This window comes from Poecilia mexicana, unplaced genomic scaffold, assembly GCF_051168715.1.
Source record: "Poecilia mexicana isolate PSO_F unplaced genomic scaffold, ASM5116871v1 scaffold_1, whole genome shotgun sequence".
In the NCBI taxonomy this organism is placed as follows: Eukaryota; Metazoa; Chordata; class Actinopteri; order Cyprinodontiformes; family Poeciliidae; genus Poecilia; species Poecilia mexicana.
This window is the reverse complement of record NW_028263370.1, coordinates 21967991-21982972: the sequence shown is the minus strand read 5'-3', so window position 1 is coordinate 21982972 and position 14982 is coordinate 21967991. Positions and strand designations below refer to the sequence as shown.

Below are 14982 nucleotides of genomic sequence, written 5' to 3'. Positions count from 1 at the left end.
GTCACTAATTAGAAACCAGTAACAAATGTTACATTTTGTGGAGTTCCATCATCAAAATCATCAAAACACCTCAGATATGTTGGTCAATATTCCATTTATTATGGTTCAAAAGCAACTCTAAGAGTTTAATATTTTTCATAATACTGTCATTATTCAATTGATTATCTTAAGAATAAAAACTGTAACATAAAAAATCAGAAGAAGAAAAGGATGCACATACTTTTTCACAGAACTTTATATCTCCTAAAATCTGCTGGTCAGAGTGAAATCCAGCATTGTTTGTTTAGTTAAATCATGTCTAGTTTTCCTCCATGTTGACACATTATCCTCTTTAGATGTAATTTCTAGCTTCCCAGACGTTCGGACAGAGCCAAGCATTTTATTTATCGCTTCTTTATGGAAACGTGTGCTCACTTGTAGGAGAGTATAAATCCTAAAATGTTACGGTTTAATTCAGGTGAACTTCCTGATGTAGCGCAGCTTCAGGTAGGCGACGAAGAGGAACACCACCATCATAACAGTCAACGCCACGTGGTTTTCCCACAATCCCCAGGAGCTGTACTCTATCCCCAGGTAGTCCAGGTACTGCTCACCTGTACACCTGGAGGAACACGGCTCTGCTTGGTAACTGGATCAGAGGAGGATCCGTGACCCAGGAAGGATCACGAATCCTCGGTGGTTTACTCACATCTGGCCCGCTGCGCCCGCCGTTGTTGCAGACATGTTGGCGTTCTGGGTCGGCGGCTCCTCGCAGAAATTCAAACCCACAAACTCGTTGATCTTCAAGGCCTAAATGTGGATGACATTTAGACGTTGATATCAAGAGTGAAAAAAGGTTTGCCTCCTTCCTGATTTCTATTTTTTTCTGTTGTTAAACAGGATTTTGCTCAACAACCTCCTTCCCTCAGTTAGAGCATCAACTGAGGGATCCTCTAACTGTGAGAGCTCTTTGTAATGGAAACTGGCTGAGTTTCTGCTAATGTTGAAAGCAGAATATTTCAACATTATTGAAATAATGTTAAAATATTCCACAATATTCCACAATTTTGCAACTGTGGTGTTTGCATTACAAGAAGTTAAATTAAAATAAGTTTGTTTACGCGATAAGTCATTAAAAATCGTGGTAGTGACGGATGTAAAGTTACATGAGCCCTCATCATCTATCAGAGGAGATGTCAGCAGCTCATTCAGGGACTGGAGCGACAAGCCCTGCCTACTTGGGAGCGACTATGTTTATGACGTTTTGGGGAAATTGTAGATGTTGATTTTACAGAAGAGTTTTGGATTCAACACATTAGAATGATATACAACTTTTTATGAACGGTGTGATGCTGTGAGAGCTCTGGTGGAAAAACATAAACAAACCTTCATTCTCCTACTTCCTGTCATCTTCTTTCTTTCTCGTTCCTGTCAGTAGTAACATCTGGCTGTCAATCATGTGACTCGTGATGTGAAAAAGTGTTGCCACTGCAGTTTTGCAAAATATATTTCTATACAGCTGAAAAACCTCATCCTAGTGCTAAAACATGTAATCTTCTAAATTGGCTTCCTTTTAAGCAAATTTATTTTAATAATTCCAATTTGCACAGTTTTATGGTTCATGGAAAACACTGCTGATGAACATCTGTATGGCAGACTGGACCAAAACCAGAACCAGAATTGTATCAAATACTTATTTCCTGCAAAGAAAATCTCCAAAATTAATTATTAAAAATTATACAAGGTGATTTTCCAGATTTAGTTTTAGATTTCTGTCTCCCAGGTGAGATGTAGCTACCGGTACAAAACAAAAAGATTGCATTATATAGGAACATATATATATTTTTCTATATAAGCATAAACCATATATGTGTTTACACATTACATATATGATACATGCATTATATGATATATTATATATTCATGAAATATATTTAAATATGGCAAAATATGCAAATGATTGACACTTTCTATATACTGTGATATAGTAACATGATTATATGATGATTATAACTCTGAGCAACACTGCACTTAGTAAACGTGTCAAACATGAAAATGTTTAAAATTAGTTTGAAGGAAAAACTTTCTACCCTTTTGGTTTTCCTCTGCTCACACTTACTGCGAAGCCGTATCGAGGAATGCTGAAGTACTTCAGCCAAGCCAGCCAGTCCACGATGCTGGGAAGGTTCACCAGCAGACCGGAGAAAATCTGCAAACACGGATCAACATGCAGAGACTTCAGGACGCTTTTCCACAGCAGACAGGCTGCAGCTCTCTAAAATATCCTCCTTTTCTCAATTAGTCACCCAAATCCTGACAGAGATCTAACAGCAACAGACAAATTTGGATACAACTTGGTACCTGCAGACCAGGTAGAAAAAGTCTTAATTGTTTTATTGAAAAATATGTAGAATGTTGTAGAATGTACCATTTTTTATCCAACTAATCGGCTAAATAATCAATCAACCAATTACCAAAATAATCAATAGATGGAGCCCTAAAATGTTCAGGAAAGTGTTTTTTTTTTAAGAATTTAGTTATTGTATGTGCATCTACTGATGTATTTCTAGTATTATATAAAAATGGCCTAGGTGGTTTAATGAAAAATATGTTTAATGTGCCATTTTTTATCTGATTAATTTTCAGAATAATTGATTAATCAATGCTAAAACAATCATTAGTTGCAGCCCTAAAATTTTCAGGAAAGTGGTTATTTTTCTATTTTAAAAGGAACTGAGTTACATATTCCTAATATTGCATAAAAAACCATGGTGATTAAATTAAAAATATGTAGACTGTGCAAGTTTTTAGCCAAATAATCGATTAATTGTCAGAAAAATCAATTACTAAAATAATTCCAAGTTCCAGCCTTCAAATTTTCAGGAAAGTGGTTAAATGTGGTTGTTTTTAATCAAGCATCGACAGTATTCTCACCATCATGAAGACAAACGTTATGGTCATGAAGATGTTGGCGAGAGCGACGACGCTCTGATTGGCTGAGATGGCCATGGTCATGGCTGTGGCCGTGTACGCCACCAGGGTCACTGTGAAGGTGAAGATGAGAAAAGCTTCCACTGTGGACTTCAGCCCTGAGGAGGCAGGACATCGTCTAAGTTTTCCTTCAGAAACAACAGAGATCTGCTGATCAAGAACATTTTTACCGATCAAAAAGTAGACGACCGCGCTGAAGATAACAGAAGTGACGGTTCGCATGGCGAGGTCACAGAGGATTTTAGATAGGAAGTACACAGATACTCTGTAGTAGCCGCTGATGTACTCATGCCTGTGACAAGATGGCAGATTTTAAGAGTCCAAAACTTTCAACCATGGATGTTTTGTCTTCCTGCAGGACGACATACACAAACAGGTTCCTCTCTGTGATGAAGAGCTCGGCTGCAGACACAGTGCTAAAGCACTGGTTGGTCGTGATGAAGAAGAGCGCGCCCATCCTGCAGGGAACAACAAACCACAGCGGATCTCTTTCTGGAACAAATCTGTACTTTTACAAAGGTTTTATTGTCTAGGTCAGTGTTTTTCATAGTGGGGGCTGCCAGGAAATGCTGGGGGGAGGAAAGATGAGAGAAAAATGGAAAATATTTTTTTATGAATGTAATCTATTTCTCAGTCATTATTATAAAATATAAGTTAAAATAACTCATTGAAGATGGAGACAGAAAACAGAAATAGCCTTTATTGTCTCACAGAAAACTTTATTAGCAATGCTCATCTTTTCTGATTGGCTGCCGGTTTGGAAATGGAAAAGTTTCTGATGAGAAAAAGACAGAAAGAAACTTCCTGCTGCTCAAAACCTTAACTCTGAAGATAAAATAACACTTGATGGAATTAATATGAAAAAGTTGATTTTTTTTATCAACAAAAGGGATTGTGGTGGAAATTTTTTTATCTGGTAGTATATTCAAAATTAGATACATTTTCCGCAAAAGAACTCATTGCAAATAAAATCTGAAAACCAGCATTTATTCAAAATGAATGCTGTAATTATTCAATAGTAAATAGACGTGAGAAAATAATGTAAAATTCAATATTTCTTTACATATTTTGTAGCATTGTTTGCAGTTTTAACCTTTTAAATCTGTTAGATTTGCAGAAAATAATGTGCTGTGACCACAAGGGGGCACCAAATGGGATGTAATGTTTAGAAACTAACCTGGACTTTAAAGTACATTTCAGCTTTACCAGTCAAAAACCATATGTGAAAACTTTAGACCAGTATTACATTATTTATATGTCTTGTGTTTATTGCAGCTGCAGTTTTAAATATTTATCTGCTGACTGAGCAAAACAGTTATTATAAATCCAGAGTGAATCATCTCCATGATGCCTTTTCTGCATTTTGAGTCTGGCTGTGAAGAATCTCTGTAAATAGGAATTGTGGGGAAAGTCTAAACCTGATTCTCTGCAGACTCTTGAAATTATTTGCTTTTCTGACCTGTTTTGAAGACCACTCTGATCATCTTGGACTGTAAAGAAAATGGCTCCTACAACGAGGGCAAGGAAAACGTTGACTCCCACCTGAGAACAGAAAGAAACCAAAATCCATAGTTCCATCAATTACTGAAAGCAGAAAAGGCCCAGAACATGACTGTTGGTATGATATTCTCTTCTGAAAGGCTGTGTTAGTTTTACACCAGATGACACCAAGACCTTCCAGAAAGTCCCACTTTTGTCTCATAAGTCCACAGAATATTTCCTCTAAAGTTTAGGTGACCATCATGGTGTTTTCTGGGAAATATGAAATGGATCTTTATGTTTTTCAGCAGTGGTTTTAGTCTTAGAACTCTCTATAGTCAGTGCTTTTTTGTCCAGTCAGTCTTATTGTTGAATCATGAACACGATGCCAACATGGTATGTAGTGGAAGCCAATGCTAAAGCGCTAATTTCAACCAATTTGAAACCAACTGAGCATCTATTGACCACATCATTGCACAATTTAACATTTCGAAAATAAATCTAATAAAGTTTTTGGCACTTTGGTGAGGTGTTTTTTTTTTTTGGCTGTATCAAAATTTGCAATGGAAACACTTTTTTTTCGGGAATTACCGGATGTTGTTGATCCTGGTATGGTATGTTTTTTTAAATGACTTATTGCGTTGCTATGATGGAAACATTCATCCATCCATCCTTCCATCCATCCGTCCATCCATCCATCCATCCATCCGACTAATCGTAAACAGACTTCAAAATAAGAGCATGAATATATTTCTTGAAGAATTCTTAACAGCTGATAACCAAAACCTCAACACAGATGTCAAAGTTTATCCAACTCAACGTTTACAAAACAGTCAAGTAAGTTAGCGTTTTAGAATTTATTCAGAAGAATTAGTTTAGGGGAAGCTAACTGTGCTAATGCGCGGATAAGGCAAAGTGCGCCCACCACTGGAAACGGGCGTCGGTTCTCAACAAAACACCGATGTTGGCATCCGAATCTGTTCTAGAGTGAAAGTTATTTCTGTGGACAGGGTTTTCCTGGAGGCTTTAACATGGGTTTATATCTGTCTTTAGGTCAAAAGAATTAAAACACTTTGATTTGGTTTTCTTTATATTATGTAGTGAAAGCTGAACAAACAATGACGACACCTGACAACGGCAAAAAGCTGTTGTATCCTAGCAACCCAACACGACGGAAAACGAGAAGACAAAACCAGATCCTGCTAAGCCTTCTTCAAAGTAAAACACTTCCTCTTTCCAAAATAAATCACGTTCTACACTTAAATATATTTCATTTAATCTTTTTCTAATTATGTAAAATCAATGTGTAGATTTTATCCTAGTTCATGTTGTCAGACAGGTTCTTTTCGAGATATTTCGTGCTCTAAAAGTAAATCAGGCCTGGATGTGGCCAGTGAATTTGAACCAAAAACAAAATGATCAATTTATTCATAACTTTAGAAGAGAGGGGTTTGGCTACTTTATATAGAGGAAGGTTGGTTTAGATAGTATTTTCCAATAGTAAGTGAAATAACTTGAAAACTGTGTTTTGTAATTACTCAGATTACTTTTAAACATTCTACACGTAAATGTTTAAATTTAAGTGTAGAATGAGAAAAAAAAATGAACAAAAAGAGCTAACAGCAATACAAGTTTAAGCCTAACAAGTTACGGGTCATGACAGGACCGAGAGGTTCCCAGGGTGAGTGGATAAGTCAGTGAGGTTGAGGCTTTTTGACCTCATTCCCCTCAGTCCCTCATGTGGAATCAAGGGAGGTGAAGAGCGACAGGTCATGGCACCATCATGTGACGTCTCCCAGATCCGGGCCAAAGGGGCTTTTGCCTGATATGATATCACTTCAGATCCAAGCCCAAAGAGGCAGGAGTAGGGTCACAACAGTCGCCAAAGCCGATTAGAGGACCCATGCCTCCTAGAGCACCTCTGGTGGGATTATTTTGACTCTTTTAGGACCAATTAGCTGTTAATAATTCTTAAAGTGAGGAGACTTTTAACAGCATTTCACTTCCCTAGTATGACTAACGAGAGCAATAAAAACGACCCCGTGTCTTTATTACAGAGCGCCGTTTGTAAAGTTACACAGACAAAAATTAACAGCAATAATTTGTTCTTGATATAAGAGAGGAAAAATGGGGACTCATTTTTCAGTCATATTTTCATTATGTTATTATTTAATCATTTATAAATGTCACAATTTCAAACTAAATTTTAATTAGCAAGCTAAATATTTAGCTCCAAACTATAGATTTGGCTTGCAAACTAACCTAAATATTTATCTTCAAACTAAATAACTAGCTTGAAGCTAAGTATTTAGCTCTTAGCTAAAAGCTTGTCGATAACAGGAACTGGACTGTCAAAATAAAAGCGGAGTCGTGCGAATCTGACGAAGTTGTAAATCAAAAGATTAACTTCTGTTTTGCCACTAAGCGGCTCATCCTAAGACAGTGAATCTGCATGTTAGCTAAATACTTAGCTCTGAGCTAAATATTTGAAGCTAAATATTTTTGTTTTTAAATCATATATTTACCTTCAAACAAAAATATTTACCTTTCTAACTAAATATTTAATTTGAAGATCAAATTAAATAATTAGTTAAACTAAATATTTCAAACGAAATATTTAGCTTGCTAACCAAATACTTAGTTTGATGCTAAATATTTAGCTTCAAATATAGCTGAGGCATAAATATTTAGTTTGTAAAATAAATATTCTGCTTTCTAATTAAATATTTAATTTGAAGATCAAATTAAATAATTAGTTAAACTAAATATTTCAAACGAAATATTTAGCTTGCTAACCAAATACTTAGTTTGATGCTAAATATTTAGCTTCAAATATAGCTGAGGCATAAATATTTAGTTTGTAAAATAAATATTCTGCTTTCTAATTAAATATTTAATTTGAGTCTTACATTTATAAATAAAAGAATACTTTGAAAAATTAATTTCCTTTTTTTTCTTTCTAATCCAAATTATTGCTATACATTTTTTTGACTAACTTTATAAACAACAACCCTTCATTTATTATTATGATATAAAAGAGATAAATACTTTTATGGACTCTTTTTCTTTAAAGGTGTTTTAAAAACAAAAATGAGAAGATTATTATGAATCAATAGGTTCACCTGAGCCACAGATGTTTGTGGAGTCAACATGAGGTTCTGCAAGGTTCTCTGAAAAACCCACTGGAGTTGGTGGAGGAAGGAGGTGTTGTAGGTGATGCTGCCAGGCCTCATCTGCGATACGCATTCCTTGGTTTGGAGAATACGCCTTAACTCGGCTCGTGTATCACTAGCGTAGCTGCTGTTCTTGAACTCTTCTACAAGGCATTCTTCGATGTTCTGCCTGGTAGAACCAAGTTCCTCAAAAGTCAGATCTATTCATGGGTACACAAGGTAAAAGAGCTTTGAAGTGTTGAAAATATCTGATGACGAGAGTCAGAATCAGACTTCATCACAGCAGATAAAGACACCATTTTCTGTTTTGTATATACAGTATCTACATTTTGAATGAATTCATTGGGAGAAAGGTGGAACCAAAGTCAAATTTCTTGTTTTTGTTAACAAACTTGGCAAATAATGATTTCTTAAAGAGTGGTCGCTCAGTTATAGTAAATCTCCTGGACATATGTGGTGTTTTCCTTTTGTTCTTAATTTTTTTAAACGTACACTACCAATAAGACTGTAAATAGTTCTATTGACAGAGGAACGGATACAAAAAGAATGCCCACAAATGACAGTTGTTAACCCATAGACATAAAGTTTTTTCTCATGAATTTACCTGCTGTGTCGTGAACATTTGTTGGCTTCATGAAGTCTCCGTTAATAACATCCAGAAAGAAGTCGGCTGGATTGTTGTGAGGCTCACATGGATAGCCTGTGAAACAAACCCAACAGCATCAATCAAAAACAGCAACAAATCCACAAAGATATGATGAGATTCCATCAGGATCACAAGCTGCATTTCCATTAACCATAAAACTGCACAAATTAAAATTACGAATATAAATTTGCTTAATGGAAGCACAGCAAGAAAAAACTTGGGTTTTTTGATAAGTGAACAAGCTTAATCACTTGTGATTTTCATGTAATTTCTCAATTAATGGAAACACCAGAATTGCAAAATTCTGTTGTTTTTTTTTGTTGCTTTTTTTGTTGTTGTTTTTGACATCAGATTATAGACAAAGATTAGTAACAGAATTGCAGCTATTGTCACCAATGTTGGTAAAGTAGTCCAGAGCGTTGGAGGCTGGTCCATGGTACACCATTCTCCCACCGACCAACAGAGTCAGGCTGTCAAACAGCCGGTAGATGGAGTAGCGCGGCTGGTGGATGGACATGATGATAGTTCGACCATGACTGGCCATCCTGAGGACACACAGTAAACACACACTGCAGTATAAGCACAAACACGTTTCTTTCCATTCCCATAAACAGAAGCAAACACATCCTGGCATCCTGATAAAAAAACTACTTCTCACCTGTTTGTAAAAGGCATAAATGGGTGAAGGTTGTTGTGATGATGTGCTGAAGGCAGAAAGAGTTTCTTAACCCCCCACGGTCTCAACAAATGGGGTCATTTTAGAAGTTTTTTACTCTGTGGATGGTCCTCCAGGATCAAACTACTTTTTTGTGTGGTTTTGGGAACTGACAATCTGACGGGACAACCCCCTCCTCCATCCTACTGCCGACAGTGACATGTGCCGTGCTCAAAGAGACAGAGGCCCAATATTAAGGCATAAGATTGCAAAGTTTACTGTTACAGTGACAATGTACAACCAATGTTTTATAGGTAACTAAAACTAACAAAAGAACTGAAACTGAGAAAACATTTTCATTAACTGGAATAAATAAAAACAGTAATTAATGGGGAAACTATTATTAATGTGAACTACATTATAAAGCTAACTAAAACATACTGAAATTATAGATATAATATCATTTGTTTTTGTGTTTATGAATATACTTATTAGCTTTTCAAACTGATGTGGTATGTATTTCCCCACACAAGCAGTTTATAACAAACAGTTGATAAAGCAGTTTATTTGCTTTATGAATTGTTAAATAAGTGCAAGTCTACTTATTTAACAGTCTTTTTTTGCCAAATGTGTCAAAATTTTATAACTAGACTGTTTTTGTAATTTGCACGGTTCTGTGGTTAATGGAAACACGGGTTTGTTCACCTTTTGAGGAGCAGCAGGACGGAGTTGGCTGTGCTGGCATCGAGTCCAGTGGTCGGTTCGTCCAGAAACAGAACCGCAGGATCGATGATCAGCTCCATCCCGATGCTGGTTCTCTTTCTCTCACCTCCTGAGATTCCCCGGGTCAGCTGTGAGCCCACCTGCAAAAACAAAATAAATCTGAAGTTTTTACCACTAGAGCAGATTAACTTAAAGCTGCAGTCTGTAACTTTTATAAAAAATATTTTTCTACATATTTGTTGAAACTGTCATGACATGGCGACAGTATGAGAAAGACAATCTTTGAAAATATTAAGCTCCTATGCCTTCTTCCACTTCTCCCAGGGCTAAATAGAAGCAACCAATGAGAGCCAGGAGGCGGGTCTTAGCGCTATCAATCATGTCCACGCTGCTCCTTCCACTGATGACAGTGGAAAAATGGCTTTCCAGTAAACCAAGTTGTTTCTCCACCATTCACACCTTTAACAGCGTGTTCATCAGGATGATTGACAGCGCTAAGACCCTCCTTAGTGCTGTTAAAAGTTACATTCTGCAGCTTTAATAACTTGTTTGAGGAGGTTTTGATCTTCTACCTTGGTGTCAGCCACTTTCGTGAGACACAGCTCCCTAAGAAGATGATCGACTTGAGCTTCTTTCTCACTTTGTGGCACAGAGGCGGGAAGCCGGAGCGCTGCAGAAAAACTTAGATTCTGCCTCACGGTGAGAGTCCCCATGACTACGTCTTCCTAGAAACAAGACATCATCATAGCGATAAACACCAAGTTTATGTTCAGTTTACAGGCGAGCGGAGGTGTTTGATTTACTCGCCTGGACCACATAGCCAGAGAGACACTTGAAGTTTGGAGGCTGTGGCGCTCCATCGACAAGAACATCCCCTGATAAACCCAAAGGATCTTTTCTCCCAGCCAGAATATCCAAGAACCTTTAGGAAAGGCATTGTTATAACATGTTAGCATCACAAGATTTACTAAAAATTTGGTGTTTATTATATTTAAATAATGAAAAGATTTTTAATTTTTTTTCTCACTGTTGCACTCTGGGCTTCCTTAGTTCAGTGATATCAGATCGCTCACCATCTTGTTTTATAAGCTTAGATGTTTCATAGCTTGTATTTATTTGGACTTTGAATTCAGGTCAATTAAATTAAAATAAAAGCAACGTTTTGAAAATATTTTCTGCCATTTCAAATTTCTTTTTAACAAAAGGAAGTGAGGAAAAAAGTAATTCAAATTGGATGTCAGATTTTGTATGAAACAACCTGAGATTTTATTCTTAATCCATATTGATGAGCTAAAAATAAACCTGATTTTACCAGGACACCTTTCAGAGTTTCTTTGAATGTTTTAAACGTAGATTAGCGATCAATACTTACGAAGATTTTCCACTTCCAGTTGGTCCAAGAATAGCATTTAAGCCAGGCCTCATAATCCCACTGAAACACAGACAAACAGGTGGAAGAAAATGAAATAAAAAACTCTTTAACAGCGACTAATAGTAGTAGATTCATTCATTTTGCTGAAACTTCACAAGCAGATAAATAATCTCCAATGAAGCATCTTCATCAAGATTACGAAAAGCAAAAATATCTCATGAAAGGTGGAAACAAAACAACCTACTGAGTAACAATCGAGGGGATGAAAGTCTAGAGCAAATCCTTTGAAGCTCTTAAAGAAAAGTCACAAAGAGTCAGTGAAACAAAAAGAAAAATAAGACTGAATCAAACTCCGGAGATGAATCACGTGACGCTGTTTAATTCATTTCCCTGGCAGTCTGCGCTTTACTGCTTTAGAGAGATTATATGCAAGAACCCATGCTTAATATAATATAATTAACAGAGAGGCAGGTGGAGGTCAAAACACTTATGAAATTATTCATTCTTCCATGGGAAATGTCAGTAACAGTTAATACCATCTGAGAGGAACCCCTGTAAGAGTCCATTCACTATTGTTCAGCAACACAATGAGCCAAATCCTGCAGAATTGACAAGAACAATGTTCTTAGAGTTCTCCATAATTTCACTGACTTGAAAGGGTTATTAAAATACGCTGCTGCAGTCAAAAATAATTAGCTGAAATTTTTCTCTCGAATTTGACAGACTAACATAAAGACGACTCCTGTGATCTCAACGATTTACGAAAAATATTATTTTCCGTTTTGTGAAAATCTAGATGTTTGGTAACACTTTATTTGAAGTTGTGTGCATAAGACTGACATGATACTGTCATAAACACGAAGGAGTCTTCATGAATGTTTATGTCACAAAGTGTCAGTCAGAAAATAATGACACTTTTAATGCAACGTTGCATTAAATGTCCATTAAAAGTGTCAATCTTGCATTATTTGGTAAATAATGACACTTTCAAAGACTAGTTGCATGAAAAGTTGGATTTTAAGTAAATAAAATGTGTCAACTTTCCATCATTTGCTAAATAACATTTTTAAAGCAAAGTTGCATTAAAAGTGTCAACTTAAAATGATTGAATCAAAGTTGACATTTTTAATGTAAAGTTGACCATTAATGCAACTTTTAATGCAATTTTGTTTTAAAAGTGTCATTATTTACTGAATAATGATTATTGTCTAAATAATAATCATTGCTATTTAATGATTATTAAATAATTCCAATTGCAACTGGAATTATCAATTATTATTATTGATTGGGTTCTTGCAATTCGATTATTCTGTAAATAATGACACTTTTAAAGCAAAGCTGTATTAAAACTTTCATTAAAACTGTCAGCTTTGCATTAAAACTGTTCAAATAAGTTGTTGCCAAATATGTTAACAAACACATGACTGAAAAGAAACTAAAATGCCACAAATTTAAACAATGTTATGGATGTATTGACTAAAAACAAAGTAAAAAAAAGCTCAGCTCCTACTTTACTGTTCTGATGATGATTTAATTTAATAAATAAACTTACTTGAGGTCCATCAGAACCTCCTTTGGGTTTGGTTTGGCTCTGCAGAAGAAGCCGCTCCTCATTTGGACTTTATACTGGATGCTGTGGAAGCTGACAGTGGAACCACAGGCCTGTCTGGTTCTGTTGAAGTCTGGACTCATCTTTGATGGAGACGTCCCATTGGTGCTGATATCTTCTATCATCGCAATGTTGATGTGACCGGCGCCCTCCATCAGTCCGAACAGAACCAAGAACCCTGAAAATGTAAAGAGACTTTAGATTTATCAGCTGGAAGTGAAATATAAATCAAAAATTTCTGATGTCAGAATCATAAATGGCTGCCAGACGAACTTTTGTTTTTGTGCATATTCTTATTGTTTCTATTCTTTTAGACTTTATTTATTTAGATAGAATATTTAAAATGTTCCAAATGAGGAAGCAAATAAAGTTTTTACCTAAATTATAGTGGAGAAAGTACAAATATTTCAAATTTCCCCTGGTTTTGACATTTTCTTTTTATTTATTAATTTACTCACTTCACTTTTGTTTTTTCACTTTATTTTTACATATTCACATTATTTTGCTTTAATTTAACAATTTACTTTTATTATTTTTTGTTTAATTTTATTGTTCTCGTGTCTTCTTTTCGCTTGCATGTTTATCATTATAATTTGGGGATTAATTTTTTCCTTTCTCCTTTATTTTTGCTGTTCTGTTATTGTTTATTGCCTATATTTGATTTTATGTCATTAGAGACCATCACAGTCAATTCAAATAAATGATGAGTTACTAAATTAATAAAACTTTTAAAGCTGGCTCAACATCTGGATTATTTTTGAGGAATTTCTATTTCTATAAAAATGAATAACTTACTTCTCAAACAGTCATTTCCTGTAACACAAGATATTAAGATTTTGTTTTAAGATAACTGACCTTATTTTATCTAAAATTATGGTGAAAAGTTGCTCTTATATGTTTCTTTTAGATGCTTTGAAATATAAAATATATTTTCAGAGATTTGCATTGTTTTTCTATCAGAGAAACTTTCTTTACTGTCTGATAGGAAGATAATCTGATAATTTAATAATTTAAAATATGCTGCTGTTAGACCTCTGATTGGCGTCGCTTTGTTATAAACACAGCTGAAATTAGTTAAACTCCTTCAAATGAGCAAACATGTAAACAATTATTAACCCCCAGTTCTTATTTTAGCATCCAAGACATCCTCATTTCTTTTTGTTTCCTTATCTGTGAGGATTTCTGTATTTCTGCAAGGAATTCAAATGTATTTTAAGAAGATGGGAAAACAGAACAAGGGTTTTGATAAATGAAAATACATTAATAAAACATATTATTGCATCAAACTGTCACAGTTAAGCTGGGGGTTTGCATCTAGTTCATATTCACATATTTATTTTATCCAAACTTTAGTTTCTCTCATTATTCTCCCAGTCAGCACCAAGGAGCGTTTTGTAGCTTTGAAGATACAAAGGAACAGACAGAGGAACTTGTAGCAATGTTGAAACATTAACTTTGGAGATCTTTGCAGACTTTCTTCAGCATTAATACTTTTAATTGAATAGTTGACTGGAATAAAATCACCTCACATCTATCTAAGTATCTTTTTTGTGAAATCTGAGGAAAATGATCCTGATGCTGCTGGAGAGGTAACAGATTTGTTTTCTAGCAACTCACCGATTGATGAAGAGGAGCGATGGCGGCTGCAGACTGAGGAAGAGTCCAGGCTGAATAACATCAACTCATTAGGGGCCGACAGGTTTAACTGTGACCCCCACCAAACCGCGTGGGGCAGTAACTCTTTAGCTCCCTTCAGCTGGATGTTCAAACCTTCACTCTTCATAACAATTCACTGCAACTTTTTATTCTTTCATCAAACATGTCACAGTTTTGCTTTTTTCCACTTATCCAGCCGCTTCGATTCATCAGAAGTAACCTGAGCAAATATAAAGAAGCTGTTTTCAGTTTATTTATTAGGAGAAAAAGCTATCCAAACCAACCTGATGCTTTGGGAAGGTATAGAAACACAAAATTTTACAGAGTATTTTTCTAGTGAAAATATCTCAGCACACTTGAAATTGAAAACTAATTTACAAGTAACTTTTTTAGCAACATATAAGAGCTTAAGTCATTAATTCCTTAATATTGATGAAAAAGTACTAGTTCCACTGGCAAATTATGGAAAAATGCCTTTTTATGAATGAAATAATCTGCCAGTGGAACTAATATTTTCTTTGATTTGCATAAAACAAGACCCAATTCTTTCTGAAAATGTTCTTGTTTTGTCTGTACTACTTTACAAAAAGGCTAATCAATGGTTTATAAATGGTTACCCATTCATTATAAACACGTTATAAATCATTAATAACGGTTAATTATGCATTAATTAAGGGTGAGAAGGAGACTATACACTAG

The 14982-nt window shown here is 35.4% G+C and overlaps 1 protein-coding gene across 5 annotated transcripts; it reads right to left on the bottom strand.

Annotated features, from left to right (window-relative positions):
• Positions 1-75: 75 nt before the first annotated feature.
• Positions 76-13583, bottom strand: abcg2d (ATP binding cassette subfamily G member 2 (JR blood group)). Of its 5 annotated transcripts, none has more exons than XM_088006413.1 (16): positions 12571-13583; positions 11019-11078; positions 10454-10568; positions 10219-10371; positions 9629-9786; positions 8662-8813; positions 8243-8322; positions 7879-7924; positions 7572-7822; positions 4430-4512; positions 3339-3428; positions 3141-3262; positions 2914-3068; positions 2099-2188; positions 730-789; positions 76-615 (listed from the first exon to the last, which is right to left on the bottom strand). In XM_088006413.1, exons 1-16 carry the CDS (start codon positions 12780-12782, stop codon positions 454-456), a joined length of 1989 nt encoding a protein of 662 aa, XP_087862539.1. In that variant the 5' UTR covers positions 12783-13583; the 3' UTR covers positions 76-453. The 5 variants fall into 5 exon arrangements, with proteins under 5 accessions (XP_087862539.1, XP_087862543.1, XP_014860521.2 ...); XM_088006417.1 differs by having other exon boundaries at positions 76-620; positions 753-789; XM_015005035.2 differs by lacking the exon at positions 7879-7924 and having other exon boundaries at positions 76-601; positions 689-789; positions 8227-8322.
• Positions 13584-14982: the final 1399 nt, after the last annotated feature.

Bases quoted from the DNA above. Each gene is read 5' to 3' on its own strand.
- abcg2d (XM_088006413.1), bottom strand. From the start codon at position 12,782: ATGGAGGGCGCCGGTCACATCAACATTGCGATGATAGAAGATATCAGC. The intron at 8,814-9,628 runs GTGAACAAACCC...GTGTGTCCTCAG, and splicing joins GTCCTGCTGCTCCTCAAAAG to GATGGCCAGTCATGGTCGAA. The intron at 3,429-4,429 runs GTCAGAAAAGCA...TGTTCCCTGCAG, and splicing joins CAGAGTGGTCTTCAAAACAG to GATGGGCGCGCTCTTCTTCA.